A 17,018-nucleotide genomic window follows, 5' to 3' on the forward strand; every position below is an offset into this window, starting at 1 on the left:
ACTCACAGTGATCCACTTGCCTCTGCCTCCCAAGTGCTAGGAATAAAGGCGTGTGCCACCACGCCTAGCACCAACCCAGGTTTTCAAAAGCAGATTTTCCATCCTTGTCATAGAATGTTCCATGCTAATAGGTCTTAAATTAACATAACTTGATTCTGAAAGTTAGGCTGTATATGGAGAAGATAACACATTAAGTAAATTAAAAACACAAACCTAAAGATTGATCTTACCCCACTACTCACTCCCAATAAATGAATACATTTTTTGTTTTCTGAGACAGGTTTTAGGATATAGCTCAAGCTGGCCTCAAATTCTTTACTGCCTCAACTTCCAAAGGTGCTGGTAGTAGAGGAATGTTCCACCATGTCTGGCATGAATGTTTTTTAATCAGGTGGGTCCATAATACTATTGCATTAGAATTTTCCACATAAACCTGGTCATTGTTTTTCTTAAACATCATACTTTAAACACAACAAATCAAAGTTATATATTTCAATATTTGCCTTCATACTGTGGTAGAACAGGTGGGAGCCATTACTTTTGCCTTCTCTCCCAACCTCTTCCCTAATCTTTTTTTTTTTTCTTTTTAAGACAGGGTCCCCCTGTAGCCCCAGCTGGCTTGGAAACAAAGCAAGCAAGCATCCACCCACCATGGGATTTCTTGCTTATTCTCCTACTGGCCCCTTTTGTGAACCACTGAGGCCCTCTTCCAAGATCAGAGATTTGAGAACGGAAAAACCTCCTCAATTCTGTTCAGGGCTGGCCTTGAATAAACTGTTTTCTCCCATTCGCTTCCATTTGTATCTCCCAGGTTTTCAGTAGAGCAGCACAATCCTTTGATGTCAGTAAATATACTTCAAAATACCCACATATACGTGACCTGAGAGTCAGTGACAGGAGGAATAATGTTTACAGAATTTCTGAAGTCCATCATAATGACTGTGTTTGGGAAAACAAAACAGGTCAGGTGTGCTGTTAAAGGATACACTGTAAACAGAACTTCCGGATATGTGACTGGATGAAATCAAAATGTTCATCTCTGTAATCATGTTCCTTCTCCAACACACTAATGGCATCACACTGTTGAGTTAAAACATTTTAAAAATAACATTACAATAACCTAAAACAACTGAAATTCAACAGAATAATTTAAACAATCAAACAGTTCAGTTCCAGATGGGAGTGCATAATCAATCACCACTATGCTATGATGTCCCAGCAGCAGGACCTGGAATACGAGCAGAGGTCCCCTCTATACAGCACTAGTTCCTCTGTGTCATACTCAGTCTGACCAAAATGCTCAGGACAAAGTCTCAGCCCATGAAGAAACAAGACAGGCTTATTTATATTTAGTGATTATACTTGCTATTCAGCTACCTATATCCCAAATTTCTTTAAATTCAATTTTTATTTATTTTTATTTTATTTGCATGAGTGTTTTGTGTACATGTATGTAAGAGCATCTGTGTCATGCAATGCCTATGGAAGTCAGAAGAGGGTGTCAGATCCCCTGGAACTATTAGCTACCATGTGGCTGCTAGGAACCAAACCCCAGTCCTTTGAGCAGTCAGAGTTCTTAACCACTGAGTCATCTCTCCAGCTCCCCAAAATGAATGATTTTTAGTCTTGGCTCTAGTCTTGCTCTAGAGAACAGTTTCCATTGCCCTCTGTCTCTGTTCTGTTCCACCTGTGGTCCTCACTGACCACATCTCTTTATGGGGCTTCAATGACCCTCACCACAGTCGCACCATGGCAAAGTGAGGGGTTACAAACTAGCCGTGAAACACCATCTGTACAGTTAACAAGACGGTTCTAATTCTGCCTTGTTACAGAAAAACATTAAAGAAAATACAAAGGAGGCACATTCAAACACTATGACATCCAACATCTTCACTAAAACCCTTCCAAACTGAAGGTGTAGAATATAAAAAAATAAACATTTAATAATGTTCATTATATCCAACATTAGTTTGGGGTCAAGTTTTATTTTAGTTTTTTTTGTTATATATACATACATACATTATAGAATAGTCTTCTTGGGGTCAGGCATTGTGGCATACACCTTTAATCCCAACATTCAGGAGGCAGAAGCAGGTAGATCTCTGTGAGTTCAAGGCCAGCCTGGTCTACATAGCAAGTTCCAGACCAGCCTGGTCTACATAGTGATACCCTATCTCAAAAACAAAAACAAACAAGAATAGTCTTCCTGTATGATCATGAACAACTATTTGCCCATTTTAGGGAATATCAAGTGACATTTCAAATGACTAAAGACACTTTATTGTATTGTGACTTAATGGCACTTTTTGGTGAAGCATGGCAGTTTAGTAAATGGATTTTAACTGAAATCAGAAACTGGGGATTTAGCTCAGTTACAGTGCTCACCTAGTATGTGTGAGACCTGAGGTTTGATCCCCAGCAGCCCCTCACTCTCTAAAAAAGTTAACTGAAATCAGAGTGTCTGGGCCCAACACCTAAAAAAATCACCTTGAATCCCCATTTTTACTCTTTTTTTTTTTAATTTGGCAACATGTTTAATCAAAAATATTTCATCAATATTATAGTAATACAAGAGGATATGCCTTACCAGTAAATGGTTAAATTTTTCTCTAGTATTTTGCTCTTAAAAACGTTATTTTGTATAGTGGGGGTGCTTGCTATGGCACATGTACAGAGATCAGAGGAAAATTTGTAGGCATCAGTTCTCTCCTTCCACCATGAGGGGCCTGGGATTGAATTCAGGTTGTCAGGCTTGGTGGCAAACACCTGTACCCACTGGGCCATCTCTGCCAGTCCTTCTATTTTCAGTCTTTAAAGTGATGGAGTTGAATCACAATTGCATCCATTTTAGGACATACATTCCTTAGGCTCCTACACTTTGTGGTATGTCTTTGTTTCCTTCCCACTACATTTGTTCAATTCCTAGCACCCACATGGCAGCTAACAACCATCCATAACTCCAGTTCCAGGGGATCTGATGCTCTCTTCTGACCTCCTTGAGCATTATACAACACAGGTGTACTAATACACATGCAGGTAATACACTCATATGCATAAAAAATTGAATAAAATATTTTTTAAAAAGAAACATGTTTTTTTTGGGGGGGTGTGTTTTGAAACAGGGCTTCTCTGTAGCCCCAGCTGGCCTGGAACTTACTATGTAGACCAGGCTGGCCTGAACTCATAAGAGATCCACCTGCATCTGCCTGCCAAGTGCTGGGATTAAAGGTAAGCACCACCACACTCAGTTCACAAATGGTTTTTTATAAACCAGGTTGTGGTTATAAAATAAAGAAGCATCTGCCTATAAGCAGCTCTTCGTCAAACATAAATGAATCACAAGGATTCTAATATATTTAAAATATTGTTCTAGAGAAAAAAATGTAGCAATATATTACACTAGAATCACCATTTGAAAAGCAGATAATATACTTTAACTTACTTAAATGCTGCTACCCCATTTCTTAGTTAATGATAATTTGTGTAGAATTTAAAGTAAAACCTAAGTCAGGTTTTTAAATTTTTATCATTTTCATCCCAAAATGGATAAATTCTATACTCTCTTTTCATTATATACATCTTTTCCATACTATTTAAAAACACTAACAATGTTAGGCCTTGAAAGGGCTTACACTAATTCTGGAAGTGTGGCTCAGCTGCAGAGCAGTTGCCTAGCACTTGCAAGGCCCTGTGTTGCAACAGAATAAAAGGAGAGGAGGGGAGGGGAGGGGAGAGGAGAGGAGAGAATGGTTTATGTTCTGACATCTCCTTACTTGTTCCATGATGTACACATATAAGAACACATTGCTTAGGACCAAGTGGGGAGAAAATGAATTTCACAGATAAGTTGTTTCTTAAAGGAAATATCCTTTAATTACAGAACGTACTCAGCAAAAGAACTAAATTAACAGAATTTTTGTTTGTTTTGTTTTACTGAGACAAGGTCTGGCTCCATTGCCTAGGCTGGTCTGGAACTTGTGCTCCTCCTGCCCCCAGAAGCTGGATTACAGGTGTGTACCATGCCTGGCAAACTAAGAGAATTTTGAAAACAGTGATTCTGTCAGTGCCTTTTAATAAATGATAAAAAAAGAAGCTCTGAATAATGGCCTATCAATACAACATAATAGGTACTGCAAGGTGTTCAGGAGTCAGTTTCAGGCTGTGGATGCAGCTCAGGGTTATATAAGGTGCTTGCCTAGCATGTACAAGGCCCTGGGTTTCATCCCAGCTCTAGAGGGAGGGAGGCTACATTCATTTAAAAATAACTCTTCTGACACTAGGGGATTAATATAACGAAATGTAATGCTGAAAGTATTTTATTTTATTAAAAATAAGTTAGGGCTTCACCTATAATTATTTCTATGAAACTGATGGTACAGCAAAGTCTAATTGAAATTATGAAAATGAAATTCAATCACAAACAGAATATTTGAAATAACATTTTCTTTCAAATAAACTGTATTTTTAGATAACAAAACTTTGAGTATAGTAGCACATGCCTGTAATTCCATCACTCAGGAGACCAAAATATGAGGAACATGAGTGTGGGGACAGCCTAGGCACACACTGAGACCCTGTCTGAAAAAAATTTTAAAATGGGGGGGGGCTAGAGAGATGGTTAGGCAATTAAAGAGCACTGAATTTGAAATTAATTTTAAAAAATCATCTAGAAAAACTAATCCAAAAAAACTAAAACAGTTGTCCACCATGATCAGTCCCTCAGTGAGAATATCAGGAAACAAACTGACCTTTGTACAAACTACTAGTACCGGAATGCCCAGGTTATGTGTAAGTGTGTCGGCACCTAGGGGTAGAACAACACTGTCGTCTCTGCCCTCCTGTGCAGCAGTGTTTCTTCTCTGAGGAGAAGCTGGGAAGTCTTCTCCTGGCTCCACATACTCTTGGAAGTCTCTAATCACTGCAAATCAAAGTAAACACGGTTTAGAAACTGCATCATCTATTTTTGCCACAATCTAAATATATTTTACTGGGGCTTAGAGACAGTCGTGTAAGAAAAGAAACAAAAAATTACTTCAAAAAGCTATGTCAAAGAAAAGTATACAAAGAGTGGGCCCACATTAGTAATTCTGCAGCACAATTTCACACTGACTGACACTGATGGCTCTACAGAGTGCGCGGTTGGTGTAGGGTCAGTTAGTTCTACAAGACTTTGGGGACCAAAGAGATGGTTCAGTGGTTAAGGCACTTGCCACCAAGCCTGATGACCTGAGTTTTATCCCTAGGATCCACATGGTGGGAGGAGAAAAACATACCTGCAAATTGTCCTCGGACCTCCACATACATGCCATGGCACACTCACACACACATACACACGCATGCACCCACGCATGCATACACACACAACCTTCAGACAAGTCACACTAAAGCTCTGGCCCTCTGCCTTCTCTTAAGGGAAAGACCCTGTAAAGATTAAAGAAAACTAAACATGGCAGAAAAAGAATCCCACAGTTTAAAACATAGTGCTAACGTGAGCACGGCAGAATACACCTGTAATCCCAGCACAAGGAGAGGGAGGAGTAGCCCAGACTGGCCTTAAACCTGTGGCAATCCTCCCACCACAGCCTCCCAAGTTCTGGGATGACAGGCATGAGCCACCACACCCAGCTGGGTGCTTCTTTCTTTTGTGAGAGGCTCTTGCTGTTAGCCCAGGCTGGCCTAGAAACCCACTTCAATCTCCTGAGTTCTGGGAGCACAGGTGTGAACCACCATGCCCAGCATGAGCACAGATTTTAATCAGGTATGTCTACAATTCCTTTGCCTAGTTAAAAGTTTCTAACATGAGCTGGGGTGGTGGCTAAGTTGGTAAAGTACTTGTTCAGCAAGCATGAGAACTTGAGTTCAGATCCCTAGGACACAAATAAAAGCAAGGCCAAGTAGTGTGCACTTATAATCCCAGGTCTCAAGAGGCAGAAACAAGTAAATCTCTGGAGCTCACTGGCCAACGAGCCTAGCCAAATATGTGAGCTCAAGGTCCAGTGAGAGACCCTGTCTCAAAATATAAGGTGCTGGGCTGAAGAGATGGCTCTGCAGCTAAGAACACATACTGTTCTTGCAGAAGACCAAGTTCATTTCCCAGCATCACAGGCAGCTCACAACTACCTATATCTCCAATTTCAGGGGACCCACCACCCTCTTCTGACTCCATGCATGTGGGTACATGCACTCACACCTGCACATTCCTCCACAACACATACACACACACATAATTAAAAATAAGGTGACAGTGGGGCATGGTGGCACAAGCCTTTAATCCCAGCACTCAGAAAGTAGAGACAGGCAAACCTCTGTGAGATCAAGGCCAATCTGGTCTACACAGTAAGTTCCAGGTCACCACATGGTACTACAGGGAGACCCTGTCTCAGAAAAACAAACAAACAAACAAACAAACAAATAAATAAATAAATAAATAAATAAGTAAATAAGGTGGAAAGCAATAAAGAAAAGTGCCTGACATCAAAACTCTGTCCTTCACATACAGACACATACATGCATGGACACCTGTATGCACACATCACATAGCCAGGTACATACACCATGCACATATGCACACACATGCATGCACAGGTATTCTTGTGCACACATCCACACAAACACATACATACCATACATCACGCACACACAGTCACACTGAGTTTCTGGAGTAATAAGTGTGAGAATCTATATTTCTGGCAAGTTCCTACTGTACTGATATCAATATTGCCAGCCCAAGGACCAGAGGCAGAGAACTACCATTCTAGCATAAGCACGAACTGGAGAAGGGAGCGGAAACACAACTCCACAGACAATGGTCATCCATGAAGAAAAACTGTAGGTAAAAGCTCCTAGAGACAGACTGGTGTAGTGGCACATGACTATAGTTTCAGCACTTGGTGGGCAGAAGCAGAAATAATTCGAGTTTGGGGCCAGCCTGGGCTACATAAGGAGACACTGTGTTTCTCCCCCAATGTACTTTTCAAACAATAAAAACAGCTTCCAGCGGGCGAGATGACTCAGCAGTTAAGAGCACTGGCTGCTCTTACAGAGGACCTGGGTTGGGTTCCCAGCACCCACAGGGTGGTTCACAACCATCTGTAACTCTAGTTCCAGGGGATCTGATATCCTCTTCTGGCCTCTACGGACCCTGAATGCATGTGGTATACTAATATACATGCAGGCAAGACAGTCATACACATAAAATAAATGAAATGTAACAAAAAATTTTTAATATTTTACTATTTTTATTTTATGTGTATGAGTGTTATACCCACATGTAGATAAGTGCACCTGTGTCATGCAATGCCCATGGAGGACAGAAGGGGCTGTCAGATCCCTTGGAACTGGAGTTATAGACAGTCGTTAGCTGTCATGTGGGTGCTGGGATTCAAACCCAGGTCTTCTGTAAGAACAGTCAGTGTTCTTAACCACTGGCCATCTCTCCAGCCCCAACAAAAAATTTAAAAAATAAAGCACTCAATATATTTTTCTTTATGTTACATTCTTTTCAGGCATACATATTTCATGTTGACAGAGCTGACAAGATTACTAGTCATGAAACTGCTAGAAGTGAACTGAAGAAGGAGCCAAATTTTACCCTTAAAAATGACTTCAAAATGAACATATACAGCCTCTTGGCAAAAAGAAAACATGTGCTGGGGCTAGAGAGATGGCTCAGTGGTTAAGAGCACTGACTGCTCTTGCAGAGGACCTGGGTTCAGTTCTCAGCACACACATGGTGGCTAACAACCATCCGTAACTCCAGTTCCAGGGATCTGATGCTCTTTTCTGAGTTCTTCTGGCATTGTATGACATGGGTGCACTCATATGCATGTAGGCAATACACTCAAATACATAAAACAAAAATAATAAATAAATTTTCTTTTAAAGGAAAACACGTGTCTACCAAAGAGTTTACCATCATGTATATTAAACATTAAAACCGAGCACACCACTCAGATTAAATTTCAAAAACAGTAGTCACATTATGTTGCTCTTACTAAACTGTATTTATAGCAAAAAAATATTCTAGTGATTTTTAGAGGCAGCTAAGATACTTGGTTCTGAAGCTCATGCTAATGTCTCCTGACAACTTACACTTCTGCTCCATTTCTTTCATCTCTTCAGGAGGAATCTTCAACTTGTCCACGTGTTCTCTAACCACACTTGCCCATTTCTGTAAAGAATCCAAAGCAGTCCAGGGCTTTGACAGATCAACAACCAGCATCACTAGAGTGTCCTTCAGAGAAAGGGCATCGAGCGAGAACTTGAGGAGCCCTTTGTGATACAAGTCTCCATCCAAGATCCACACATTACACCTTGTTTGATCTATGGGAGACAAGGTAATTTACCAAGGCAGCACTATTAAGTCATTTAATCGTCCAACTATGTTACTTGGGATTTTAGAGCATTTCCTTAGGAGACGTCTGTTAGCTTTGAGCAAGTTCAACCATTTTAGATCACATCTGCCAATTTAGTAAAGGCTTAAAACTATTTAACAGGCAACTGCAGGATCAGAGGATCCTCTATTTCAAATTCTTTAACCAAGGCCAAGAGATTAAAGAGCATATTTCTCTTTTTATCATCAGCATATAGAGCCTTACATTATTCAAGAACTCATACACAAAAACAAGAACTGTGACCTATAGAAGAAAAGAATGGCCAGTTACACTGTTATCGGAAAACAAGGGGCTGAAAAGGTCAGCAAATCATCACCACTCTGGGGGAGAATGAACTTCAAAACTGAGACTCTCTAAGGATAGCAAGAAGGCTAACACTGCGCATCAGAGTACCCTAAGATGTTCAAAAATCACACTTTATGAGCTCCAACCCCAAATCAATCAAAGTATGCCTGTGGATAACTTCCACTGACCCACATGGCATCTCAGAACTACTAACAATGAATGATACACTAGAGGGCACTTGAGAGCTGACTTCAGGAGGCTGACATTACAAACCCGTGATACTCACCATCCCTGTCTTCGTCGTGCACATTTAAGTACAAATATTCCAGTCCTCTTCCTTTCTTGTACTCCTCTATTCCCTGAATTTTTCTTATTAAACTTGTTTTTCCAGCTCCATCTTCACCTAGATGCATAAAAAAGGAAAAGGAAAAGTCTTTTAAATTCTTGTATGGACCAAGGGCGCTTTCTGGCACTAAGTGAAAAGCCAGCTGAAACGGCATTGACCACAAAGGTAATCGATGGAGGAGGGCTGGACAGCCGTAGCATCAAAGACTCCTCCCAGTACTCCTATTTCATCCTGTGACAAATGGTGCCTTCTGTGTGGCCAGGGTGATAAAGTGGATGCCATGGCTTCCTTACATCTCCCAGTTTAATTTACAAGGATCAAAAGATTCTCCTTCTTGCCTTTCAGTCTGAGGAATCTCAGGCATAGACACATTTTTTTTTGCTTTGTTTAAAGACCAGAATGAAGGCCAGTGTGATAGCACACGCCTTTAGTTCCAGCACTTGGAGGCAGAGGCAGGTGGATCTCTATGAGTTTGAGGCTAGCCTGGTCTACATAGTAAGTTCCAGGTCAGCTGAGGCTACAGGAAACCCTGCCTCAAAAAAAACCCAAAAATAAATAATAATAAATAAATAAATAAATAAATACCAGAATGAGGCATGTTTACTGAGTACACCAAGAATCAGAGGCAAGGGTAGTAACAGAACCACTTGCCCTCCCCTCTTTCAGATTTTTGAGACACTGCCTCACTCGGTAGCCCAGGTTAGTCTCGAACTTATGATCCCCTTGCCTCAGCTGGACTACAGGAATGTCCCCATTCCTGGCCTGGGAAGACTGTTCACTGACCTGGTTTGAGTTATGCACACGTTATGGAGAATAGATGGATCATCAGAGTGGTGAGGACAAGGAACAGAGACACTCACCAAGATCGTTCTTAACCACAAGAAACATGGGGGTTGGAGATAGAATAGGTTGGGAAAGAAAAAAGATAGAAAGAATATAGAACAGACAAAAATAAGAAGGAGCCTTAAAATATTAATGGCAGAAAAATCACGTGACTGAAACTTGGCACAGATATAAAAAGTTTAGGGGCTGGGAACTAGCTTAGGTGATAAGAGTCTCGCCTACCATGCACAAAGCACGGGGTTCCATCCCAGAACCACACAAACTTCGCACAGTGGCACATGTCTATAATCCCAGCACTTAGGGGTTAGAGGCAGGAAGATCAGAAGTTCAAGGTCATCCTCAGCTACAAGTTGAGTTTAAGGTCAGCTGGGCTACATGAGAACTGGTCTAAAAATAAAAAATTGTTTTGAGAACTAAAAAGATGGCTCAGTGGTTAAGAGCATTGGCTGCTCTTGCAGAGGACCGGGTTGATACCCAGCACTTACATGACAGCTAACAACCATCTATAACTCCAGTTCCAGCTAACAACCATCTATAACTCTAGTTCCAGAGGGTTCAACACCCTCTTCTGGCCTTTGTAGGCATTGCACACGTGTTACACTTATAATCCTGCAGGCAAAACACTCATATGCATAAAAAATTTTTTAATTTTTTAAGTTCTTGTTTTCATGTTAAACCAAAAAAAAAAAAAAAAAAAGAAGTCTATGCCATAGGTCTTCTAAACTACGACCACCTGAATGCTGCCCTAAGATCACAATAGCCATAAGCACTGGTGTTTCTAATCCTCTGGTGTCAGGTGACACAGGCAGAACAGAGAAGAGAATGGACACGTGGGCATGCCAAACTCAAAACAAAGTGTTCCCAGGGGCTAGAGAGATGGCGCAGTGATTAAGATTGCCTACTGCTCTTGCAGAGGACACAAGATTGGTTCCCAGCACCCATACCAGGTTTCTTGCAATTTCCTGATACCCCAGCTCCAAGGAATCCAACACCTCTGTCTTCCAAGGGCATTTGTACTCTTGTGCACATACGTACACATAGACACATACATATAATTAAAAATAAAATAAGGGACTGGAGAGATGGCTCAGTAGTTAAGAGCACTGGCTGCTCTTGCAGAGGACCTGGGTTTGGTTCCCAGCACCCATATGGTAGCTAATAACTGTCCATATCCAGTTCTAGAGGATCCAACACACTCTTTTGACCTCCACTGGCACTGCACACATACGGTGCACTTACCACGCAGGAAAGACACTCATACACATAAAATAAAAACCAATCAATTAAGCAAACAAACAAAATTAAAAGTAAATTAAATCTAATTAAAGTTATAAAACAACAACAAAGTGTTCCAGATGCCAGGTATGGCAGTGCATGCCTGTAATCCCAGCACTTGGTAAGCTGAAGCATGTAAATCATGAGTTTAAGGCTAATCTGGGCTACATGGTTAGTTCAAAGTCAGTCTATACTACAAACCTCAAACCTCCCCTTGGTCCCTCAAAAGAAAGTACCTTAAAGCACTGACTATCATATTCAGCTGTAGTGGGAAGACTGGTTCTTTCCATGAATCATTTCCCAACATTTCATTATCAGTAAATATAACCTTAAGTGGGCAATCAAAAACTTGACTAAGGGTTGGGGAGACAACTCTATGGTTAAGAGCACTAGCTGCTCTTGCAGAGGATGGAGCTTTAGTTCCTAGCACCCACATGGCAGCTAACAACAGCTTGTAACTCCATAGGCATTGTACCCACAGATACATTTACATACATGCAGGCAAAATACTCATATACATAAAATAAAAATAAATTTAAAAAATATTCTAAACTTGCCAGGCGTGGTGGCGCACACCTGTAGTCCCAGCACTTGGGAGGCAGAGGCAGGTGGATCTCTGTGAGTTCAAGGCCAGCCTGGTCTACATAGTGAGTTCCAGGACAGGAGATCCTGTTTCAAAAAGACCAAAAAAAAAAAATCTAAACCTGATATTAAAAAATATGCAACAGAAATCATATCAGTATATTGGGAAGATATTTACACAGCCATGTTCACCACCGCATTATTCACAATGGTCAAGATATAACACCAACTTAAAAGCCCATTAACAACTGAATGAATAAAGAAAATGTAAAACCATACATAGTGTTGCACACCTATAATTCCAGCACTTGGGACCTGGAGACAGGAAGATCATGAGATCAAGGTCAGCTGCAGCACTATAGGGAGTTTGAGGTCAGCTTAGGCTACACCAGCCCTGCTTCAAAAAAGAAAACATGATAGACTACTATACAGTCATAAGAAAAGAAATCCTAACATTTGTGGAAACTCAGATTAACTAAGAGGACACAATGTTAAGTAAAATACGCCAGGTACTAAAAGACAAGTAACACACAAATCTCCCTTATATGCAGAATATAAAGAAACTGATCCCCAGAAGTAGAGTGTACAGTGGTAGTTCTCTAGAGTTAGGGTGGTGATGAGGGAGATGCTGGTCAAAGATTACAAAATTTTAGGTAGAAAGCAGAATAAGTTAAAGAGCCCTTTTGTTCAATGTGATGAATTCCAGAAAGCAGCATACAATCTATCTGCAAATTTGCCAGAGTGCATTTTAAGATTCTCTTTACAAGAATGACAACTGCATGAAGCAATAAACATGCTCATTACCTAGATTTAGCTATTTCCCAAGGTATGTTCCAAAACATCATGTTGTACACAGCAAACATATATAATTTTATCTAATTTTTAAAAAGAGAATGTGGCAATTAAATGAGTGAGTATTCAGTACTATTTTTATAGTACACTATTAAACTGGCCCATCAAAATGACAGATTAGATTAAAAGCAGTACTATCTACAATAATAACAGTAATTCCCATGATAATCCATCATGCTTAAACTGGAAATAAAGCTAACTGTTGCAAAATGGAATATATTAAAACATTACTTGTTGTATTAGTGTTACTAATTTGATTTCTCCTAATTCTATATAGTTTTATGGTATTTAACATAATTTTGGTTTTGTAATTGTTTGAAAACTATAAGCAAAGAAAATTTATACCTAGTCACCCAGGAGGCTGAGCATTAGATTCTCACAGTGAAATAATTTAAATCACCATGTGAGGAGAGCTATGGAAATTCTTAAAATATCTAAGCCTACCTTAGAAACCAGAAGGAATATACATTTCCTACAGCCTTTACTCTATGACAGGCTGTGGGCTGGAAGAAGTTCTCCCAGTTAAAAGGGCACCAAATGAGCCCATTATCCCACAGACACCATGCCATGTAGCCTAAGAAAAACATGATAACCAGCCTTAAAAATGTAAATCAGGGGCCGGAGAGATGGCTCAGCAGTTAAGAACACAGGCTGCTCTAGCAGAAGACCTGGGTTTGATTCCCAGCACCCACACTGTGGCTAACAACTGTCTATAACTCCAGTTCCAGGAGATCCGACACCCTCTTCTGACCTCCTCGAGCACTGAATGACATGGGTGCACTTATATACATGCAGGTAATACACTCATACACATAAAATAAAAATAATAAACTATTTTTAATGTAAATCAACAAAGTTTACAATGCACACTTCATAAAACTTGAATCCACAGGACTGAAGAGATGGCTCAACAGCTGAGAGCACTGGCTGCTCTTGCTGAGGACCCAGGTTCATGGTGGCTAACTCCAGTTCCAGGAGAATCTAACACTCTCTTTTAACCTCCATGGGCATTGCACGACATGAGTGCACTTACATACGTGCAGGCAATACACTAACACACATAAAATAAAAATAATAATTAAAAATAACTTAATCCACAAAAATAAGCAGTTAATGTGGTGAGTCACCTGTCCTCTTGATCAGGGAGGGCATGGAGACCCCACCAGATGGACTTGAACCAGTGTCCAGTCTACAAAGAGGAGGATCAACTCAGAGGAAACATTTCTTCCATGCTTCCAAGTGAAGTCAGCCACCATCAAGCAGGACCTTTGACTTACCTTCACATAGATGGAACCGGTAAAAGAAAGGAGCCAGGGGCTCCTCCCAAGCCCATGTGACCCCTGAGGAACAGATCCTCAATGGACCTTAAGAGTAAAAATAAATTGGCTTATCTGGGCCAACTGCATGGTCTTAAACACCCAAAAGGAAAGTATAACCAAAGATTAAAGGGAACAATATAATTCTTTTAAGAGTGTATAGCTAAAGGCTACATTAACAAGAAACAATGCTAGACAGGAGATACCTTCCTCTGAGTGGTTGGCCAGGGTGGCCCAAGAGACTCCCAGACAGTAACCCAGCATAGAACTGGGAAAATGAACAGCAGACCCCAATCTTATCTAAAGGAATATTGGCAACAGCTTGTTGCTAGATGAGGAACAGCTGATCTTCCTAAAACCGGAACTACAGATAGGCTGACTAGACTCAGCAGATGGATAAGCACTGGGGAATGGCTGGGGGCACTGACAACACAGCAGACAATAACAGGGACGACAGTGTATATTGGCTCCAGCCGGGGTCGGGGGGTGGGGGGTGAGGTGGGAATGGAAGGGTGTCACTTGGGGTATGGACATATAGATGAATAAGATTGTTTGGGATGTTCTGTATGAAATACACACAAAATAAATAAATAAATGAGTTATATTTGAGAAAGAAGCATAAAAATTTGCTTCATGTTAGTTAGTAGATGTGAAAAACATTACCATTGAAATCTACCTGATGAATTTATATCCATGCTTAGGTACCAAGGATCTCAGAAAGTAACTAACTGTGGCTAGTAATACTCAGATATATAGAGATTAGAGATGTAGCTGGGTGTGGTGGCGCATGCCTTTAATCCCAGCACTTGGGAGGCAGAGGCAGGCAGATCTTTGTGAATTCCAGGACAGCTGGGGCTACAGGGAGACCCCGCTTCAAAAAGACAAAGGAAAAAAAAAAAAGAAAAGAGATTAGAGATGCATGTGCAAACATCTAAGTGTTAGTTGCATTAAAAATGAGTTTTTCTGTATGAAACAGTATATTTAAATAATGAAATGGAGATCTTTTTTAAAGGTTAAAACGTCATTCAATTTTATGTCTTATAGGGTTTATACTGAGTACAATATTGTATAACTGTATTAATTCAACTGTAAACCCCAAAATTTATAGCCAATTCTGAAAAGAGATGCATCTTAGCTCTGGAAATTGTTATTGAATATGTCAATGCTGTTATAAAGAAATTCTTCTTCTAATCATGTGGTTATTAAATAATTTTTTTAAAAAGCAGTTAAACTGGGCGTGGTGATGCATGCCTGTAGTCCCAGCACTTGGGAGACAGAGGCAGGCGGATCTCTGTGAGTTCAAGGCCAGCCTGGTTCTACATAGTGAGTTCCAGGCCTGTCTCAAAAAGACCAAAAAAAAAAAAAAAAAAAAAGCAGTTAAAAAATAAGCAGTTGTTATGTAAAACTACTCTTTGTATGACCTAGGATTTCTCCCTTTAATCCTCATTTGCTTCTTTAATGGCAGGCCTGGAACTCAGGAGCCTACTGCCTCAGCATTCCAGAGTGCTAGGATTACAGCATTTTCATGTTATAAAGAATAAAGATATTGCCTTGACTGAGCCAGTCCCCAAAATATTACCTATTTCAAAATATCATATTGGATACAATATATACAATTTATTTTTCAATTTGAAAAAAGTGAAAAACACTTTTAAAGGACAAAAATTAAATGAGTTTATATTTGTTTCTTAATATTTCAAGTCACTTTAATGTAAATGTTTCTGAATAAAATATATATATACTTATAGAAAATGTGAACCTAGAAATAATCATTGATAATATGACTATCTCTGATAATGCTATTGTGGTTGATTTGTACTTTTCCTGTGCTTGGAATGAAACCCAGGCCTCAAGTGCTCAACCACTAAAGCTAAACTCCCAATCCCTGAATTATTTTATTTTATTTTTAGACAGGGTCTAACTATGCAGCCTGGCTGGCCTAGATCTCACAATGTAGTACAGGCTGGGCTTGAACTCAGAGATCTGCCTCTCTGGGATTAAAAGCATACAGGGTGATTTTTTTTTTTTTTTTAAATAACAACTTTATGCCTTCCTTTTGGTTTATTTAACTTCTAACTTTACCTGTTCGAGGCATAAACTCCTAATTCAGGTTCTGGGCCTGAATTCAAGACATCAAAAATACTGTCATTCTGACCTCCACTGCACTCACTACCGTAGATTCTAGCAACTATCATTAGAGTACAGCTGCTTCCTTGTTCCAAGTGCTATCTTCAAGTGGAAGAGTTCTCCCCTGCTATCACCACACCAGAGTTTACTGCTCTCAGGGAATGTTGCCATTCCCTTCACTAATTAAGAGTCCTCAAACACCAGGCTGGAGTTGATTCAACAGTTAAGAGCACTGGCTGCTCTTGAAGAGAATCTAGTCCTGTTATCAGTAACTACATGACAGCTAACAACTGTCTGTAACTCCAGCTCCAGGGGATCTCATGCCTAGTGGGCAACAGGGACACACATGCATATACACACACTCATACACATAAAATAAGAATAAAGAAATCTTTAAAAATTTTAAATTTATTTTATGTGTTGGAGTATTTTGCCTGCATGTACATTAAGTGCACCCATGTAAAAATATTCTCAAACACATGTCAGAATCACATGAGGGCTTGTTAAAACACAGACTGCTGGGCCCCATTGCCCATGTTTCTGATTCAATGAGAATGGGGTGAGAAAGCCAGATATGGTGGTCAAATACACCTGTAATCCCTGCACTAGGGAGACTGAGGCTGGGGGTGGCAACAAATCTGACGTCAGCCCAGCTGCACAGAGTTCAGGCCAGCCTGAACCAAGAGTGAGTTGCTATCTCAAAAAAAAAAAAAAAAAAAAAAAGCAGGGGAGGTTGCTGGAGATAGCTCAGCAGTTAAGAGCACTGGCTGCTCTTGCAGAGGAGCCAGGTTCAATTCCCAGCACTCACGTGGCAGCTAACAACTGTCTATAACTCCAGTTCCAGGGGACCAACACCCTCTTCTGATATCTGCAGGCATTACTTGACGCGGGTGCACTTACATACACGCAGGCAATATACTCAGACACATAAAATAAAAATATATATATATAGATAGATAGATAGATAGATAGATAGATAGATAGATAGATAAATAAATT

The 17,018-nt window shown here is 40.2% G+C and overlaps 1 protein-coding gene across 1 annotated transcript in view; it reads right to left on the reverse strand.

Moving 5' to 3' along the window:
- Positions 1-17,018, reverse strand: part of Dync1li1 (dynein cytoplasmic 1 light intermediate chain 1) — a 50,675-nt gene that overhangs the window by 15,391 nt on the left and 18,266 nt on the right. Inside the window, exons 3-6 of the mRNA XM_008829236.3 lie at positions 8,965-9,081; positions 8,092-8,322; positions 4,749-4,918; positions 987-1,080 (exon numbers count right to left, since the gene is read on the reverse strand). Coding sequence (XP_008827458.1) covers positions 987-1,080; positions 4,749-4,918; positions 8,092-8,322; positions 8,965-9,081 — 612 coding nt within the window. The remainder of the gene's footprint in view (positions 1-986; positions 1,081-4,748; positions 4,919-8,091; positions 8,323-8,964; positions 9,082-17,018) is intronic.

The sequence above is a fragment of the Nannospalax galili genome, unplaced genomic scaffold (assembly GCF_000622305.1).
Source record: "Nannospalax galili isolate Female #2095 unplaced genomic scaffold, S.galili_v1.0 scaffold3591, whole genome shotgun sequence".
NCBI classification, from domain to species: domain Eukaryota; kingdom Metazoa; phylum Chordata; class Mammalia; order Rodentia; family Spalacidae; genus Nannospalax; species Nannospalax galili.